Source organism: Rhinoderma darwinii, chromosome 6 (assembly GCF_050947455.1).
Source record: "Rhinoderma darwinii isolate aRhiDar2 chromosome 6, aRhiDar2.hap1, whole genome shotgun sequence".
NCBI classification, from domain to species: domain Eukaryota; kingdom Metazoa; phylum Chordata; class Amphibia; order Anura; family Rhinodermatidae; genus Rhinoderma; species Rhinoderma darwinii.
The window spans coordinates 143,894,036-143,914,844 of record NC_134692.1 but is presented as its reverse complement, the minus strand read 5'-3'; the positions used below and the strand labels follow the sequence as shown (position 1 = coordinate 143,914,844).

General features: G+C 44.2%; 2 protein-coding genes across 4 annotated transcripts in view; one reads left to right on the top strand and one right to left on the bottom strand.

The window, feature by feature from the left end:
• Positions 1–20,107, bottom strand: part of LOC142656035 (sulfotransferase 1C2-like) — a 31,694-nt gene extending 11,587 nt beyond the window's left edge. Inside the window, exons 1-2 of one of the 2 annotated variants that reach the window (XM_075830865.1) lie at positions 19,980–20,107; positions 2,210–2,382 (exon numbers count right to left, since the gene is read on the bottom strand). In XM_075830865.1, the coding sequence (XP_075686980.1) occupies positions 2,210–2,342 (133 nt within the window). In that variant the 5' untranslated portion in view covers positions 2,343–2,382; positions 19,980–20,107. Of the gene's footprint in view, positions 1–2,209; positions 2,383–5,917; positions 6,093–19,979 lie in introns of those variants that run through there. The other variant, XM_075830864.1, reaches the window with a different exon arrangement.
• The window catches only part of CORO1A (coronin 1A), a 127,123-nt gene that overhangs the window by 44,654 nt on the left and 61,660 nt on the right, over positions 1–20,809 (top strand). The gene's annotated exons all lie outside the window — the stretch shown is intronic.

Below are 20,809 nucleotides of genomic sequence, written 5' to 3'. Positions count from 1 at the left end.
ACTACTACTACCACTACTACTACTACTTATTCTACTACTGCTACTACTACATCTACTACTACTACTTATTCTACTACTACATCTACTTATTCTACTACTACTACTACTACTACTACTACATCTACTACTACTACTACTACATCTACTACTACTACTACTACATCTACTACTACTACTACTACTACTACTACATCTACTACTACTACTACTACTACATCTACTACTACTATACTACTACTACTGCTACATCATCTACTACTACTACATCTACTACTACTACTACTTATTCTACTACTACTACTACATCTACTACTACTACATCTACTACTACTACTACTTATTCTACTACTACATCTACTTATTCTACTACTACTACTACATCTACTACTACATCTACTACTACTACTACATCTACTACTACTACTACATCTACTACTACTACTACATCTACTACTACTACTACATCTACTACTACTACTACTACTACTACATCTACTACTACTACTACATCTACTACTACTACATCTACTACTACTACTACTACTACATCTACTACTACTACTACATCTACTACTACTACTACATCTACTACTACTACTACTACTACTACTACTACTACTACTATACTACTACTACTGCTACATCATCTACTACTACATCATCTACTACTACTACTACTACATCTACTACTACTACTACTACTGCTACATCATCTACTACTACATCTACTACTACTACTACATCTACTACTACTATACTACTACTACTGCTACATCATCTACTACTACATCATCTACTACTACTACTACTACTACTACTACATCTACTACTACTATACTACTACTACTACTACATCTACTACTACTACTACATCTACTACTACTACTACTACATCTACTACTACTACTACTACTACATCTACATCTACTACTTATTCTACTACTACTACTACTTATTCTACTACTGCTACTACTACATCTACTACTACATCTACTACTACATCTACTACTACATCTACTACTACTACTTATTCTACTACTGCTACTACTACATCTACTACTACTACTACTACTACTACTACTACTACATCTACTACTACTACTACTACTACTACTACTACTACTACATCTACTACTACTACATCTACTACTACATCTACTACTACTACTGCTGCTACATCTACTACTACTACTTATTCTACTACTACATCTACTACTACATCTACTACTACTAAATCTACTACTACTACATCTACTACTTATTCTACTACTACTACATCTACTACTACTACTACTACATCTACTACTACTACTACTACTACTACATCTACTACTACTACATCTACTACTACTACTGCTGCTACATCTACTACTACTACTTATTCTACTACTACATCTACTACTACATCTACTACTACTAAATCTACTACTACTACTAAATCTACTACTACATCTACTACTACTACATCTACTACTACATCTACTACTACTACTACATCTACTACTACTACATCTACTACTTATTCTACTACTACTACTACTACATCTACTACTACTACTACTACTACTACTACATCTACTACTACTACTAAATCTACTACTACTACTACTACTACATCTACTACTACTACATCTACTACTACTACTACTACATCTACTACTACTAAATCTACTACTACTACTAAATCTACTACTACATCTACTACTACTACATCTACTACTTATTCTACTACTACTACTACTACATCTACTACTACTAAATCTACTACTACTAAATCTACTACTACATCTACTACTACATCTACTACTACTACATCTACTACTACATCTACTACTACATCTAGTACTACTACTACTACTACATCTACTACTACTACTACTACATCTACTACTACTACTACTACTACTACTACATCTACTACTACTACTACTACATCTACTACTACTACTACATCTACTACTACTACATCTACTACTACTACTACTACTACTACTACATCTACTACTACTACATCTACTACTACTACTACTACTACATCTACTACTACTACATCTACTACTAAATCTACTACTACATCTACTACTACTACATCTACTACTACATCTACTACATCTACTACTACTACATCTACTACTACTACAACTGCTCCAGGTCCCGGCTGTGACCTCAATCTCTACACCCCCAGCTATGTACAGGTCCATGGTCTCACCAGATTTCGGGTAGGTGTCTATCAGCAGGTCTCCTTCTCTGGCCTGGAAACGCTGCACATTCGCCCAGTTTTCTGCAAAGGGTCCCAGGATGGGCATCCCACTCACCACTTTCAGCGGGGGGCGATTCACCATGTTGGCAGGTCTGTGAACCCAGGAGACAGGAAACAGCTTTCTGCGATAAGAAAAAAATGGTGCCATTGAAAAGAGGGGGACAGACCGCGTTTGTGAGGGTCAGTCTGTGGTTTACTTATCTCCTACTGATCTTGAGTTACAAGTTTCTTGGTAACAAGTGCTTAAAGGGAACCTGTCACCAGCATTTCACCTATTAACCCCTTAAGGACGCAGCCTAGTTTTGGCCTTAAGGCTCAGAGCCCATTTTTCAAATCTGACATATTTCACTTTATGTGGTAATAACGTCGGAATGCTTAAACCTATCCAAGCGATTCTGAGATTGTTTTCTCGTGACACATTGGGCTTCATGTTCGTAGTAAAATTTGGTCAATATATTCAGTGTTTATTGGTGAAAAATTGCAAAATTTAGAGAAAATTTTGAAAAAATAGCATTTTTCAGAATTTAAATGCATCTGCTTGTAAAACAGACGGTTATACCACCCAAAATAGTTACTAGTTCACATTTCAAATATATCTACTTTAGATTGGCATAGTTTTTTGAACATTCTTTTCTTTTTCTTGGACGTTACAAGGCTTAGAACATAAACAGCAATTTCTCATATTTTTAAGAAAATTTCAAAAGCCTTTTTTTTAAGGTACCTCTTCAGTTCTGAGATGACTTTGATGGGCCTATGTATTAGAAACCCCCATAAAACACCCCATTATAAAAACTAGACCCCTCAAAGTCTTCAAAACAGCATTTAGAAAGTTTTTTAACCCTTCAGGCATTTCACAGGAATTAAAGCAAAGTGGAGGTGAAATTTGCAAATTTCATTTTTCTTGCTGAATTTCAATTTTATTCATTTATTTTCTGTAACACGGAAGGTTTTACCAGAGAAACACTACTAAATATGTATTGTCCAGATTCTGCAGTTTTTAGAAATGTCCCACCTGTGGCTCTACTGCGCTCGTGGACTAAAACACAAGCCCTAGAAGCAAAGAAGCACCTGGTGGATTTTGAGGCCTCTTTTTTATTAGAATATATTTTAGGCAGCATGCCAGGTTAGAAGAGGTGTTGAGGTGCCAAAACAGTAGGAATCCCCCAATAGTGACCCCATTTTGGAAACTACACACCTCAAGGAATTCATTTATGGTTGTTGTTACCATTTTGACTACACCGTTTTTTCACAGCACGTATTTGAATTGGGCTGTGAAATGAAAAAAATAAAAATACCCCATTTGGTTTCCCAATTTGTCCTTAGTGTGGCAATACCCCATTTGTGGTGATAAACTGCCATTTGGGCCAATGGGAGGGCTCAGAAGGAAAGGAGCGCTATATGTTTGTTGGAGTCCAGATTTTGCTGGATTGGTTTTCGGGTGCCATGTCGCATTTGCAGAACCCCAGAGGTATCAAAGCAATGGAAACCCACCAGAAGTGACCCCATTTTGGAAACTACACCCCTCAAGGAATTCATTTATGGTTGTTGTTAGCATTTTGACCGCACAGTTTTTTCACAGCACCTATTTCAATTGGGCTGTGACATAAAAAAAAAATGACATTTTTTCCAATAAGATGTAATTTTTTTATCAAAATTTCTTATTTTCACAGGGAACAAAATACTCCATTTTGTTGCCCAATTTCTCCTGAGTGCAGTAATACCCCATTTGTGGTGATAAACTGCCGTTTGGGCTCATGGGAGGCCTCAGAAGTGAAGGAGCGCTGTGTGTTCTTTGGAGTGCAGATTTTGCTGGTTTGGTTTTCGGGTGCCATGTCACATTTGCAGAGCCCCAGAGGTATCAAAGCAATGGAAACTGTAAAAGGGGGCAAATGACTATCTGTATTATCTCCCTTTTCTCCGTTCCTAGTCCGTTACCTCTGTTTCCTATATAGTCCGCTTACTTTGTATTGTTCACAATGTGCACACACTCCAGTCCGTCACACACCACAGGAGTAACATACAACCCTCGCAGATACTTAAAGGAACAGTGTCATCACAAATAATTTTTTTATATGTTAAAGATGTTAGTGCTTTAATAAAAACGTTTATTTTCATTTGTGTGTTTGTGTTTTACTGTTTCTTATTTTTACACTTTTTCTTCCCTATGGGGGCTGCCATTTTTTGTTCCATTTCTGTGTGTGTCGATTAACGACACACACAGACATGGAACACGGCAGCCACAGTCCCATAGGGACTGCGAACGGCTCCCGTCCCATTGACTGCCGTGTACGGCGTCTGTGTGGGAACTGCGCATGCGCCGCTCCCACACAGTCCTATTCGAAATTGGCGCCGTCCGGCGCCATTTTCCTGTGGACCGGAAGTCGCGGCCGGACAGTAATATTACTACTTCCGGTCGCGGCTTCCGGACTTGTGCACATGGAACAGCGGCAGCAAAGGGAGCGGACGGGCCGGAGGGAGCCGCGGCGGCAGGAGCAGGTAAGAGATTTCAATGTATGTTAGTGTTTGTGTGTGTTTACTACTGTATGTAAACCTACTACACTGTGGGTTACCTCAAAAAATGGCGACACACAGTGTAGGAGGTTAAACCTTTCAAACCCCTCGTTTATCCCGGCACTAGCCAGGATAAAGGAGGGGGGGATGCTGAGAGCTCACTAGAGCGAGGGATTTTAACCCAATGTTGCAATGCTGCAATTTTGGGAACAGCTCCATCTAGTGACCAAAAATGGGTAGTATTATAAATTAGAAATAATTTATAATATTACATGGACTCGTGCAAAAAAATAAAAAAAATTTGAACAATGTTTAATCACCCACACACTAAATGTTTAATTTTTAAAAAAAAAACATGTTTTTCTGGCAACACATTCCCTTTAAATATATAAAAATACTTTACTCATAACATAGACGTGACAAACCAATATACACTACATCAAGATACAATACATTACATAGACAACACAACCACACACAGCTGCCTCTCTTCCTACCTTCCCTGGACACTTTGCACATGTGACTAGTAATGTGTATGTATATATAATATAAATCCAGGTCCCAACCTTATACGGTCTCCTGGTACTACAACTATAACCAAAGCCACATACAGCGCCTGACCATTAGTACATGTACATATAGAGACTCATGCTTAAACAGCATATATATATATCTACTCATCTATAATCCACATAAGATTCCTAGAATATCTCTATGTACACATATAAAGTCTGCTGTAATATAATTAGACTTATATACATACACAGAAAGCACACATATAATAGAACTTAGCTTGCTCCTGATGTTAAGTGCTGAGCGTCCAGGGCTGGCAGGAAAGAGCCCACCAACAGCTTCCCCTGACCTATATGTTCCTATCCCTGGGTTGAACCCACCCATTCCATTGACTCCGCATTATCACAACCACAACACCTTCCAATGTGCATCTGTACAGTATAGGTAAATCTATTCCCAGTATACTCAGCTGTCGCTACATCCGGTTTACAATGGCTCCTTCCTGTACTGAGGTCCATTGTAATGCTAATAAGGCAGTAGATAAGAATCTATGACCAAATGGCTTCTGAGCATACTGCCACCTCAAAGGGTGAACACCACTGAATAATATCAGTATATACTATATGTATTTACCAGGTATGTTTTATGTGGTCATAAGACAGAGTGTCTGGATGGGAACAATATTCTCCTGTAACATTCCTCCTGTTGTCGGTCCACCGACACAATATGTTGGAAGTCTGGTCTTTTGTGTGTGGGGTGCTTACATTTCATTGCAACAAGAATTAAAGGTGAGAGCTTCTCTCAAGCACTGTGGAAGTAGAAAAAAAACTTCTGTGTAATTGGCACACAGCAGGAAAAACACCTAGGAAAAATAAAAAAAATCACTTCTTCTCCCTTGGATATGAGAAAGAAGATTGTCCACAAGAACATGTATCTTAGAGGCAGTCCATATGTTCTTGCAAGCACATAATACATAGTATAAGTTTATTCATTTTGCATTTCTGGCCAATCTGTTGGTTCATCTTCTTGGGCATCATTAGTTCTGGTTGTCACTCCATCTTGGAGTCCATCAGAAATGGGTTGTTTGGGCGGATGTTAGGTCACTTTTACCGTCCAAGGCATTCATTGTTTCTTTGTGCATCTCTATACCTGAAATGATATTAAGAGAACAGTATGCTCCTCGGAGGAGGTCTCCTCAATAGCTGCAGTTCGTACCAAACACAAGGTTCAAGACATTTCATCTCTGCATGTTGTCCATGCTTTCCTTCACCTGTCATTGTTGTCTCAGTTATCTGTCATTTACATGATTAGAATCCATCAGGAGATTTGATGCTCCCCCTGTGGACGGTATCTATAACAGACTACAACACTTGGCACCCTCAGTAGTTACAGTATGAACAGAGGCTTGGGATCATGACTCCTCTGGAGTTCCCCCTTGGACCGGCTGCGGCAAAGACCTGCGTCCGTCCGACCGGGCGGTCGTTGTTCCTTCAATGCGCCTCTGTGGTTCACAGTGGGGCTATCCACTCCCTCACAGAATCCCCAATAGCGAGAGCTATGCTCCACGGCCTATTGGCTGCGCTGCAGACTTTGTAGGCTTGTGCCCAAATCGCACCACACGCCTCCATGGGTCCTAGTGGAAGCTATCCGCTACATTTCTTTGGACCGGTTACACAATTGATCGGCAATTGTCGGCCTGACCAACCGCCTACGTACAGGGTTTACCTTAGTAAGAGACACAGGAGAATAAGCAATAGACCTTGGAAAACACGTATCAAGACCCAACACCACCAGCCTGTATCACATGCAGTTCTGCTGCTTGGTGTGTTCTGCATCATACTCTTGTCTTTTAGGTACATTATGCATCTGCCTTACCATTCTTCAATGATCTGGGGGTGTTATTAACATTTTAGCATTCCCAGCATGAACTGAACAGCCCAATTCTACAAGAACTTATAGTGCTTGGAGTTCTGTGCACTACAATAGTTTGAGAACCATCAACACCACTATTGCCATTAGATGCCAAGAGACAAACAAAATAATAAAAATACCTTGCATTTTAACAAGTCAAAGATTGATATTCATGAGCATACCTTTCACAGAAAACACCAAATGTGTGTGTAAAGTAAGGGTTTTCATGCTATGTTTGCCAGTATAACAAAATTGTACTACAATGAATGTGATAAACTAGTTAGGCCAGTAGTTCCTTCTTTAAAGAGGCTCTGTCACCAGATTTTGCAGCCCCTATCTGCTATTGCCTGTGATCGGCGCTGCAATGTAGATTACAGTAACGTTTTTATTTTTTAAAAACGAGCATTTTTGGCCAAGTTATGACCATTTTTGTAGTTATGCAAATGAGGCTTGCAAAAGTCCAAGTGGGCGTGTTTAAAAGTAAAAGTCCAACAAGGCGTGTATTATGTGCGTACATCGGGGCGTGTATTATGTGTGTACATCGGGGCGTGTATTATGTGCGTACATCGGGGCGTGTATTATGTGCGTACATCGGGGCGTGTATTATGTGTGTACATCGGGGCGTGTTTACTACTATTACTAGCTGGGCGTTCTGATGAGAAGTATCATCCACTTCTCTACACAACGCCCAGCTTCTGGCAGATCACGCTGTGACGTCACTCACAGGTCCTGCACCAGAGGCTACAGATGATTCTGCAGCAGCATCGGCGTTTGCAGGTAAGTCGATGTAGCTACTTACCTGCAAACGCTGATGCTGCTGCAGAATCAACTGTAGCCTCTGGTGCCGGTGTCCTCGCTCGTCTGACACGATGCAGGGCCTGTGAGTGACGTCACAGCGTGATCTCTGGAGAACACGGCTGTGTCTGCACTGCCAGAAGCTGGGTGTTCTGAAGAGAAGTGGATGATACTTCTATACACAACGCCCAGCTAGTAAAAGTATTAAAAACGCCCCGATGTACGCCCATAATACACGCCCATTTGTACTTTTACTTTTAAACACGCCCACTTGGACTTTTGCACGCCTCATTTGCATAACTACAAAAATGGTCATAACTTGGCCAAAAATGCTTGTTTTTTAAAAATAAAAACGTTACTGTAATCTACATTGCAGCGCCGATCACATGCAATAGCAGATAGGGGCTGCAAAATCTGGTGACAGAGCCTCTTTAACTCGCAAAGTTTATATGCGCATGCCAATGCTGTTGTATCTGGGAAATCAAGAGTCACAATGTCTGTGAAAGCTGCATGGCCTTCCCCCTGAGGGGCACACCTGTGAATAGAATGGCTTCTACAGTAAAAACTTCATAAAAGCCAAGGCAACTCTAGATATCTCTTGTGTAGACAAACCCCATCCACTGGGCAAACAGGACTGTAATACATTTACATTCTGCTAAGAAAAACAATACAACAAAGAGGTTCTGTAACAGTAAACCAAATCCCTCCCCCCCCCCCCTTGTTGGTGATCATGTCTTATCACCACCAACTGAGAGTTATTTAGGTTTACATGAATAATAAATTGTGGCCAATTTTCTGTGGGGTATCAATGAATATTACATATTAGGGCCAGATGTTTAGGGATCCCCAACCACAAGTCTTACTGTACCAGTATCCTAATATGGGCATCTGTTGTACCAGTGTCTTGTACCAGCCCAGCTTTATCTGTAGCCTGTGTGCTCAGATGTTCTCTCTGTACCTGTGTTGGAGTACCTGCCCACCTAACATAATTAGATTTCATTGTGAAACCATTATTATCTAAACTCACATGATTCTTGTGAACTCTTCGTGGACAGAATCGCTTTATGTGCCCAAATTGCAGGCAATGGAAGCATCGGACATTCCCCCACTTCCCAAATTTGGATGCATTAGGATACACAGGTATTTGGCTAGAAGCCTTATCCTGTAGCACATGGTCATCTTGCAGTTTGCTATTAGCTGCTACCTGTCTCCTGATATTTATGGACTTTCTTTTCTTCAGCAAATCCTGCCTGAACTGCTCTATCACTAATGCTGCTTCAATGAGTGATGGCGCTTTAGCCGCGTCCAAACGAATTGCGATGTCAAGATATGGAAACTTTTCCACAAACATGCGTACCATTCCTTGTGGGACTCCCATACTAGGATCCTTAGTCACTTTCCTATACATAGCTTCAAACCTCCCACATAGAGACAAGGGCTCATCATGGATGGTTGGCCTGAAATTACTTAGGACTTCCGGGGTGACGTCTAAATGCCCTGTTACCAATTTCATGAGGATGGAAAGTCTGTCTTCCTCATCATGAAATAGGCCATTCCTGGGAGCAGTTTTCCCTATGACCTCATATCTTTGATGAAGATGTGTAGGTAACCATAGTTTAAACAGTTTCATGCGATATTCCTGAGGGACAGAAAATTTCTTACAATGTACCTCAAAAATGTCACAGGAAGTGAAGGGATCTACGTTTGGATCATATCTAGGAATCAGTTTGTATATCTTCATCAGAAATTGCATCCTCTCCATGTTATGGAAAGATTGCAATTCTCCAGTACTACTGTGGCACATTTGTGAGTTGGAGGTGGCCTGAAGATTCTCCACGCCGCCCCCCAATCCACCAACTGTGTCACCAGCAATACTTGTGGCAGCATTACAAGCAGTCCCCTTTGGGTCAGCACATTGTATAGTCTGCAGTAGCCATAGGTGCAGTCTCCTCAGGAGGTCCATTGTAATGCTAATAAGGCAGTAGATAAGAATCTATGACCAAATGGCTTCTGAGCGTACTGCCCCCTCAAAGGGTGAACACCACTGAATAATATCAGTATATCCTATATCTATTTACCAGGTATATTTTATGTGGTCATAAGACAGAGTGTCTGGATGGGAACAATATTCTCCTGTAACAGAAACCCACCAGAAGTGACCCCATTTTGGAAACTACACCCCTCAAGGAATTCATTTATGGGTAATGTGACCATTTAGACCCCATAGTTTCTTCACAGAACTTATTTGAATTGGGCTGGGAATGAAAAAAAAATATATTTTTTCCAATAATATGTCATTTTAGCTCAAAAATTCTTATTTTCACAAGAAATAAAATACTCCATTTTGTTGCCCAATTTGTCCTGAGTGCGGCAATACCCCATTTGTGGTGACAAACTGCTGTTTTGGCCCATGGGAGGGCTCAGAAGGGAAGGAGCGCTATTTGTTCTTTTTAGTCCAGATTTTGCTGGATTGGTTTTGGGGTGCCATGTCGCATTTGCAGAACCCCAGAGGTATCAAAGCAATAGAAACCAACCACAAATGACCCCATTTTGGAAACTACACCCCTCAAGGAATTCATTTATGGGTGTTGTGACCATTTTGACCCCATAGTTTTTTCACAGAACTTATTTGAATTGGGCTGGGAATGAAAACAAAATTATTTTTTTCAAATAATATGTCGTTTTGGCTGAAAATGTCTTATTTTCACAAGAAACAAAATACCCTATTTTGTTGCCCAATTTGTTCTGAGAGCGGCAATACCCCATTTGTGGTGATAAACGGCCGTTTGGGCCCATGGGAGGGCTCAGAAGGAAAGGACCACCATTTGGCCTACTGGGGATTTTCTAGTGCGAAGTCATGTATGCAGAAGCCCCTGAGGTACCAGTACAGTTGAAACCCGCAAGAAGTGACCCCGTTTTAAACACTACACCTGTAATGGCAGGGGGTAGGGAGACGGACAAGTGAGCCCTAATCTACCCGCCACTCTGTCCCTGCCTACTTGCAACGACCCGCCCTAGGCGACGGGGTACAACTGGGCGGCGGTCCCTGCGCTCAGTAAGTGCACGACAAACACGACAAACATACAAGGAACACAAGCAAGGAAAAGGGGCCGTTGCCCACAGCAACACCGTGAGCAACCAGAGTGGTGAACGAGCCGAGTCAAGCCAGGAGTGTGCGAGGTACAAAACGAAAAGCAGAAGAGTAGTCGGTAAGCCAGGGTCGGTATGGAGCAGGATCAAAAATAGCAGGAGCTGTAGCTGGGCCAGGAACCACAAGGAAAGAAACAAAAGCAATAACAAGCACCGAGGGACAGGAAGTGCAGGCTTAAATAGACCGAGGGCGGGAGCTAGCTGAGTCTGGCCAGGCTACGATAGGCTCTCCCACTCCTAAGCCTGCCAGCCTGAATGGTGGAAGCAGGAGTCAGTCTCAGGGATGTATTCTCAGGTGCTGACTGATTAGTTCTGGGAGTTAACCCCGAAGCTGTGCCTGGCAGATCCTTTACAGTACCCCCCCTTTTATGAGGGGCCACCGGACCCTTTCTAAGTGGACCTGGCTTACTGGGGAAACGCAGGTGGAACCTCCTGACCAATACCCCAGCGTGAACATCCCGGGCGGGTACCCAAGTCCTCTCCTCGGGCCCGTATCCTCTCCAATGGACCAGGTACTGGAGGGAGCCTTGGACCATCTTGCTGTCCACAATCCTGGCCACCTCGAATTCCACCCCCTCCGGGGTGAGGATGGGAACAGGAGGTCTCCTCGAGGGAGCCAAGGACGGGGAGCAGCGTTTGAGGAGGGAGGCATGAAACACGTCGTGTATCCGAAAAGACGGGGGTAACTCCAGCCGGAAGGAGACAGGATTGAGGACCTCAATGACCTTATACGGCCCAATATACCGGGGAGCAAACTTCTTGGACGGAACCTTGAGACGCAAGTTCCTAGACGACAACCACACCAGATCCCCGACCATAAACAGGGGGTTAGCAGAACGTTTTTTATCAGCCTGAGTTTTTTGTACGCTCTGGGACACCTCTAGGTTTTTCTGAACCTGGGCCCAGACTGTGCACAGTTCCTGATGAACGACCTCTACCTCAGGATTGTTGGAACTACCAGGTGAAACGGAGGAGAACCGTGGATTAAACCCAAAATTACAAAAAAAAGGAGAGACCCCTGACGAGTTACTGACCCGGTTATTAAGGGAAAATTCGGCGAGGGGAATGAAAGAGACCCAATCAAATTGACAGTCAGAGACAAAACACCTTAAGTATTGTTCTAGAGACTGATTAGTCCTCTCCGTTTGGCCATTGGTTTCAGGATGGAAGGCAGAGGAGAAGGACAGATCAATCCCCAACTTCATACAGAAGGCTCTCCAAAACAATGAAACAAATTGTACCCCTCTGTCCGAAACAATATTGACAGGGACCCCATGGAGACGCAGGATGTGTTTGACAAACAAGGTAGCCAACGTTTTGGCGTTGGGTAGTTTCTTGAGGGGCACAAAGTGGCACATCTTACTGAAGCGGTCCACCACCACCCACACCACCGACTTGCCTTGGGATGGAGGCAAATCGGTGATAAAATCCATGGAGATATGTGTCCAAGGTCTCTGGGGAATGGGCAACGAACGCAGTAAGCCCGCTGGTCGGGACCTGGGAGTCTTGGACCTAGCACAAACCTCACAAGCGGCGACGTAGGCCTTAACGTCTTTAGGCAACCCAGGCCACCAATAATTTCTGGTAATGAGGTGTTTGGTACCCAGGATGCCTGGATGGCCAGATAGTGCGGAGTCATGATTTTCCCTAAGTACCCTTAGCCGGAATTGCAGGGGAACAAACAGCTTGTTCTCAGGAAGGTTCCCGGGAGCTGCACCTTGATCAGCAGCAATTTCAGAGACTAAATCAGAATCGATCGAGGAAATGATTATACCTGGAGGCAAAATACAAGCAGGATCTTCCTCCGAAGGAGGGCTGGCCATGAAGCTACGCGACAGTGCATCAGCCTTAATATTTTTAGACCCAGCCCTATAGGTAACCAAAAAATTGAATCTGGTAAAAAATAACGCCCATCGAGCTTGTCTCGGGTTTAGCCTCCGGGCAGATTCTAGGAAAACCAGATTCTTGTGGTCGGTAAGGACCGTTACCTGGTGCCTAGCCCCCTCCAGGAAGTGGCGCCACTCTTCAAATGCCCATTTAATGGCTAAGAGTTCGCGGTTGCCAATATCATAGTTACTTTCAGTTGGCGAAAACTTCCTGGAGAAGTAGGCACAGGGGCGGAGATGGGTGAGGGACCTGGTACCCTGGGACAAGACAGCCCCCACTCCCACCTCAGATGCGTCAACTTCCACGATAAATGGCTCCATTTGGTTGGGCTGAACCAGCACCGGGGCCGAGACAAAGCACTTCTTAAGGACCTCAAAAGCCTGGACAGCCTCAGGAGACCAGTGGAGGAGATCAGAACCTTTGCGAGTGAGGTCCGTAAGGGGCTTAGCGATGACCGAGAAGTTAGCAATAAATCTCCTGTAATAATTAGCAAACCCCAAAAAACACTGTAACGCCTTCAGGGAGGCAGGTTGGACCCATTCCGCCACAGCCTGAACCTTGGCGGGGTCCATGCGGAATTCATGAGGAGTGAGGATTTGACCCAAAAATGGAATCTCCTGTACCCCAAACACACATTTTTCGGTTTTGGCAAACAGTTTATTTTCCCGAAGGACCTGGAGCACCTTCCTGACATGCTCCACGTGGGAGGACCAGTCCTTGGAAAACACCAGTATGTCATCAAGGTACACTACCAGAAAAATCCCCAGGTAATTTCTCAAAATCTCATTTATGAAATTCTGGAAGACCGCAGGGGCATTACACAACCCAAAGGGCATGACGAGGTATTCGAAATGGCCTTCGGGCGTGTTAAACGCAGTCTTCCACTCATCCCCCTCTTTGATGCGAATAAGGTTATACGCCCCCCGTAGATCCAATTTAGAAAACCATTGGGCCCCCTGAACCTGATTAAAGAGATCAGGAATCAAAGGAAGGGGATACTGGTTCCTTACCGTGACCTTATTCAGGCTACGGTAGTCAATGCATGGCCTAAGACCACCATCCTTCTTCCCCACGAAGAAGAAGCCAGCACCTACCGGAGAAGAAGAGGGACGAATGTAACCCTTGGCCAGGGATTCCTGGATATACACTCTCATAGCTTCACGTTCGGGACAAGAAAGATTAAATATCCTACCCTTAGGAAGCTTAGCTCCTGGTACCAATTCGATAGCGCAATCGTATTCTCTATGAGGAGGTAACACTTCGGAGGCCTCCCTAGAGAAAACATCAGCGAAGTCCTGAACAAACTCGGGTAGCGTATTCGCCTCCTTAGGGGGAGAAATAGAATTAACAGAAAAACATGACGTACAACATTCATTACCCCATTTGGTAAGCTCCCCGGTATTCCAGTCAAACGTAGGATTATGCAACTGCAACCAGGGAAGACCTAGAACCAAATCGTACGATAATCCCTGCATCAACAGTACAGAGCATTGCTCCAAATGCATGGAGCCAACAAGGAGTTCAAAAACAGGGGTATGCTGTGTAAAATAACCATTAGCAAGAGGAGTGGCGTCGATACCCACTACCGGGACAGGTTTAGGCAAATCAATAAGAGGCATAGCAAGGGACATAGCAAATTCCACAGACATGATATTAGTAGAGGACCCTGAATCCACGAAAGCACTGCCGGTAGCAGACCTACCACCAAAAGAGACCTGAAAGGGAAGCAAGATCTTAGTACGTTTCATATTTACGGGAAATACCTGTGCGCCCAAGTGACCTCCCCGATGATCACTTAGACGCGGAAGTTCTCTGGCTGCAACCTTACGCTTAGGACAGTTGTTCACTTGATGCTTGTCGTCCCCACAGTAGAAGCAGAGACCATTCTTCCTGCGGAATTCTCTACGTTGTTGGGGGGACACGGAGGCCCCGAGTTGCATAGGTATCTCTGAATCTTTCGGGGAGGAACGAAGCAACGGAGCTTTGGGAGGCATCATGGGGGAGTCGGAGGAGAAAACACATAAACGTTCACGTTGTCGTTCCCTGAGACGTCGGTCAAGTCGTATCGCTAAAGCCATAACCTGGTCTAGGGAGTCAGAAGAGGGATAGCTAACTAGCAGGTCTTTCAGGGCATTCGACAGACCCAACCTAAACTGGCACCTTAAGGCAGGGTCATTCCACCGAGAAGCTACGCACCACTTCCGAAAGTCAGAGCAATACTCCTCAACAGGTCTCTTACCCTGACTTAAGGTCACCAGCTGACTCTCGGCAAAGGCAGTCCTGTCAGTCTCGTCATAAATAAGTCCGAGAGCAGAAAAGAAACAATCAACGGAGGAAAGTTCAGGGGCGTCAGGAGCCAAGGAGAAGGCCCACTCTTGGGGCCCTTCCTGGAGCCGGGACATAATTATACCCACCCGCTGGCTCTCAGAACCTGAGGAATGAGGCTTTAAACGAAAGTAAAGCCTACAACTCTCCCGAAAGGAGAGAAAAGTCCTCCGGTCCCCTGAGAACCGGTCGGGCAACTTGAGGTGGGGTTCAAGAGGTGCGGTGCGGGGAACTACCAGGGTAGCATCAGGCTGGTTGACCCTCTGAGCCAGGGCCTGGACCTGTAGGGAGAGACCCTGCATTTGCTGAGCCAGGGTCTCACGGGGATCCATAGTGGTGTCAGGGACCAGGGGTAGACTAGGTATGGGCTTGTTATTATGTAATGGCAGGGGGTAGGGAGACGGACAAGTGAGCCCTAATCTACCCGCCACTCTGTCCCTGCCTACTTGCAACGACCCGCCCTAGGCGACGGGGTACAACTGGGCGGCGGTCCCTGCGCTCAGTAAGTGCACGACAAACATACAAGGAACACAAGCAAGGAAAAGGGGCCGTTGCCCACAGCAACACCGTGAGCAACCAGAGTGGTGAACGAGCCGAGTCAAGCCAGGAGTGTGCGAGGTACAAAACGAAAAGCAGAAGAGTAGTCGGTAAGCCAGGGTCGGTATGGAGCAGGATCAAAAATAGCAGGAGCTGTAGCTGGGCCAGGAACCACAAGGAAAGAAACAAAAGCAATAACAAGCACCGAGGGACAGGAAGTGCAGGCTTAAATAGACCGAGGGCGGGAGCTAGCTGAGTCTGGCCAGGCTACGATAGGCTCTCCCACTCCTAAGCCTGCCAGCCTGAATGGTGGAAGCAGGAGTCAGTCTCAGGGATGTATTCTCAGGTGCTGACTGATTAGTTCTGGGAGTTAACCCCGAAGCTGTGCCTGGCAGATCCTTTACAACACCCTTAAGGCATTCACCTAGAGGTGTAGTGAGCATTGTGACCGGAGACATACACCCCATAAACTGTAATGTGGGTTCTCCTGGGTACGGCAATACCCTACATGTGGCTGTTATCAGCTGCCTGGACACACAGCAGGGCTCAGAGGGGAAAGACGAGGGGGGATAAGCTGTGCGGAGGGCATCAGGGTAAGTAAAATTGGGGTAAATTATAAACCAAGGGATGTATGATAAATTTTAAAACACTCTTTCATACAGAGCTCTGGTTATTCGGGACACGTGTCACATTGATATATTGTGTCATCCATTATCCCCCTCTTATAATAATAATAATAATAATCTTTTGACTTTTTCCCTTCTTGCCAGTTTGGGGAACTTCCCCTGGAAAGTGTTGCCCTGGTACAATGCGTGTGGCCCCGCTTCCAGAAGTACTGGGTGCCCCCCCCCCCATTCTTGGTCCCTAAAGATTAGGTTCTTGATAATCACCTCTTGAAATTCCAGAAAAGTTCCCGTCTGGCCTGCACATCGACGTAGCACGTACGCATTGTACAAAGCCATCTGTATGATGTGCCCGGCCAGCTTCTTATACCACACCGCATAGCGCTGTAGGGCTTCAGGATTTGATCTGACAAGTCCATCCCTCCCATGTACCTATTGTAGTCCAGGATGCAGTCTGGTTTGGGGGTGGCCTTTCCTTCATATATCCTAAACCTGTAGGTATACCCTGATGCACTCTCACAGCTCATACATCTTCACGCCATACCTTGCCCTCTTACCCGGCAGGTACTTGCGGAATTGAACCCTCCCTTTAAAATGTACCAGGGACTCATCAATAGAAATACACTTCTCGGGGGTGTATGCTTGGGAAAACCGGGCACTGGAACGGTCTAATAGGGGTCTCCGTTTATACAAACGGTCAAAACTGGGGTCATCTCGGGGTGGGCTCATTATCAGTATAATGTAAGAAGCGAAGTATTGCCTCATTTATTTATTTTTTTAGGTTCCAGTTCAGTTCTGAAGTTGCTTTGAGGGGCCCATATATTAGACACCCCTATCAAATACCCCATTTTAGAAACTAGACCCCTCAAAGTATTCACAACAGCATTTAGAAAGTTTATGAACCCTTTAGGTGTTTCACAGAAATTTAGAGCAAAGTAGGTGTGAAATTTACTTTTTTTTTTTGTCAGAAAATCCTTTTTATACCATTTTTTTTATAACACAAAAGGATTTATCAGTGAAACGCAACTTAATATGTATTGCCCAGATTCTGCAGTTTTGAGAAATATCCCACATGTGGCCCTAGTGCGGTAATGGACTGAAGCATCGGCCTCCGAAGCAAAGGAGCAGCTAGAGGATTTTGGGGCCTCCTTTTTATTAGGCACCATGTCCGGTTTGAAGAGGTCTTGTGGTGCCAAAACATTGGGAACCCCCCAAAAGTGACCCCAATTTGGAAACTAGACCCCTTGAGGAATGCATTGTAGTTTTCTTGGGGTGCATGCGGCTTTTTGATCAGTTTTTATTCTATTTTTAGGTGGCGTGGTGACTAAAAAACAGCAATTCTACTATTGTTTTTTTATTCTATTTTTTTTACACCGTCACCGTGCGCTATAAATGGCATATTCACGTTATTCTGCGGGGCGATACGATCATGTCGATACCAGATGTTTATAGTTTTTTATGTCTTATGGCGTTTGCACAATAAAATACGTTTTATAAACAATCATTCACTTTTTGTGTTACCTTATTCTAAGAGCCAGTACGTTTTTATTTTTCAATCAATAAAGCCGTGCGAGGACTTATTTTTTGCGTAACGAACTGTAGTTTTGATCAGTACCATTTTTAGGTACATGCGACTTTTTGATCTCTTTTTATTCCATTTTTTGGGAGGTGAAGTGACCAAAGAATTGTGATTCTGGTACGGTTTATTATTATTTTCTTTTACGGCGTTCACCGTGCGGGATAAATAACAAAATAATTTTGTAGTTCAGGCCGTTATGGACGTGGCGATACCAATTATGTTTAGTTTATTTGTTTGTTTATATATTTTTATTAATAATAAATGACTGATAATAAAAAAGGGGGGATTTTTACTTTTAATACTTTTATTTTCTTATTTTTCCACAACTTTTTTTTAACTTTGTCCCACTAGGGGACTTGAGGGCAGGAGGCCCTGATCGCTATTCTAATACACTGCACTACATGTGTAGTGCAGTGTATTAGAACTGTCAGCTACTCACTGACAGCAAGCATAGTGGGTCCTGACGTTGTCAGGACCCACTAGGTTTCCGTCTATGGCATAGCCAGACGCCATTGTTTGGTGTCCGGTTGCCATAGTCACCATCGCCGGCCGCTATTGCGTAGCAGGCCGGCGATGGCAGCTTAACCCCTAAAAAGCCGCGATCTCTATAGAATGCGGCTTTTAAGGGGTTAATCAGCGGGGACACAGCGATCGGTCCCCGCTGTAGGAGCTGTGACAGCTCCTGTATGTGTCGGGAGGACGGCCGAAACAGCCGTTACTCCCGAGACGTACTATTAGGTCATGGAGCGCGAACGCTATAGTTACCATGACCTAATAGTACGTCCAGGAGCGGGAAGGGGTTAAACCAGCAATACCCGGTGGTGGTGGGTGAAATATCATTTCTATATAACCTATAATTCTCTTCTTAGTCGGCTCTGTAGCTTTGGTATTCAGTTCAGCAGCACGCGAAGAGTTCACAAACTGCGCTGTGTGAGAAATACCGCCAGAGGTGGCCCGAAAGCCAATAATCAGCCCTTTTTTACAACTCATCGCCCCTTTTACCCATGACGAGTGATATGTGATCAGACAGCCTATCGCCCACCTTATATACCCACCAAGCTAACGGCACATCACTTCCTTCATGGGCTACACGTTGCCAATGTCGAAAGTAGGAGGTGGTCATAATAATGGGACTCCACTGTGTATTTTCTATATTGTAGCACAATTCTCATATTCTCTTATTTACATTTTCCAAAAATCAGGAAGGGGGCACAATGTTTTTACCAGGGGGCTCCTCAGGCTTTGGTCTGCCGCTGCCTTCCTGTGGCACAGTATTGGGCGCAGAGCTTTGTAGTACCAGCCCTACCCTTGGTAATGTTGCAGCACATAATAGAAACGTAATCTTCTGGAATTACGACTGTTATTAACTCATCCGCTGCTGACTGTTATTGATCTTGTGGCCCTCTGATGCTAGGAAATAACTGAGGCGGACATGACCCTTGGCTTTTATTCAGTCAAGAGGGGATCCCCTTTAAAACCCCCTTTATACATTTCAATTCTCCACTTCAAAACATTTTTAATTTGACAACCTGTAATCCTCCTCCTCTTACTGCTCTGCCTGTAAACGTGTCAGTTTTTACTGTAGTTCTGTCATTCTATTCATGAACCAGGAGGCGCAGGATGGACAGAGGTATAGGCTCCACACTAATAGGGAATTGCTGAAGAACCTGGAATTTTTGGAGAACACAGAAAACAAGTGAATTTAAAATTATTATATACGTCCACCAGCTAGAGGGACATATTCTTATTTTTTTCAATGCACCCAGATTAATAATGACCAGATTTGATTTGGAAAGTTTATTTTCTGGGCCACGGGATCTGGGACAAAATGCGGGAGAAATAACTAATAACCTCAAGCGTCTTTATATTAAATGTGTCCGGTGCCTACCTGAGAGATGGCGGAGAGATGGAGGGACGCAGCCTGGCACAGCGGGCAGTCACAGCAGCTTCTAGAGGAGAGACGCGGGTAATAAGAGAGGGATCGGGGGCGGACTCTGCGCTGATGCCAACGAAAGGACGATAAGCAAACAGCCAGATATCAACCTGATGTGACCTGCAGCCTCTCCCCCGGGTTTATGAACCCTCATCTCATGGTTTATATTCATGAATGAGGTGAAAAGTGATGGAGAAGAGTCAATGATCTCACGTGTACCAGGATAATGGTGGCATACGCCAGATAGCTGCCAGCCGAGCGCCCATGTGTACTGGGGAGAGGGGAATAATCCGCTGCCAGGCGCCTCTTATCTCCCATGAGAACATCGACATGATAAAATCCAACACGTCCGATCCTTCTTTACCCCGAAATCTGCCATCCAGGGAGAATTGGGACACCCCTATACACATTAGATTGACGGCCGCCTCGCCAAAATCAGCAGGCTCAGCCGACTTTTATCTAACGTGCATGGGCACTTTAGATGCAGCGGCTCAGCAGACCGTATCCCACATGATAGGATTAGATACACAGCTGAGCAGACAGTATCACACATAAGGGGATTAGATACAGCATCGCAGCAGACAGTAACACACATGTTAGGATTAGATACAGTATCTCAGCTGCGCACTGCTTGTCTGGCATAGATGACACTTTATAGGTATAAACACTTCTCAGGTTGACTATCTTTATTTCCCTTTCTTTTTTCTGGACGTAACTGCTGCCATCTTGTGGATTCGTCGCAGAATAGGATATAAACGCTTAAACCTCCCAATGGTCCCAGACCC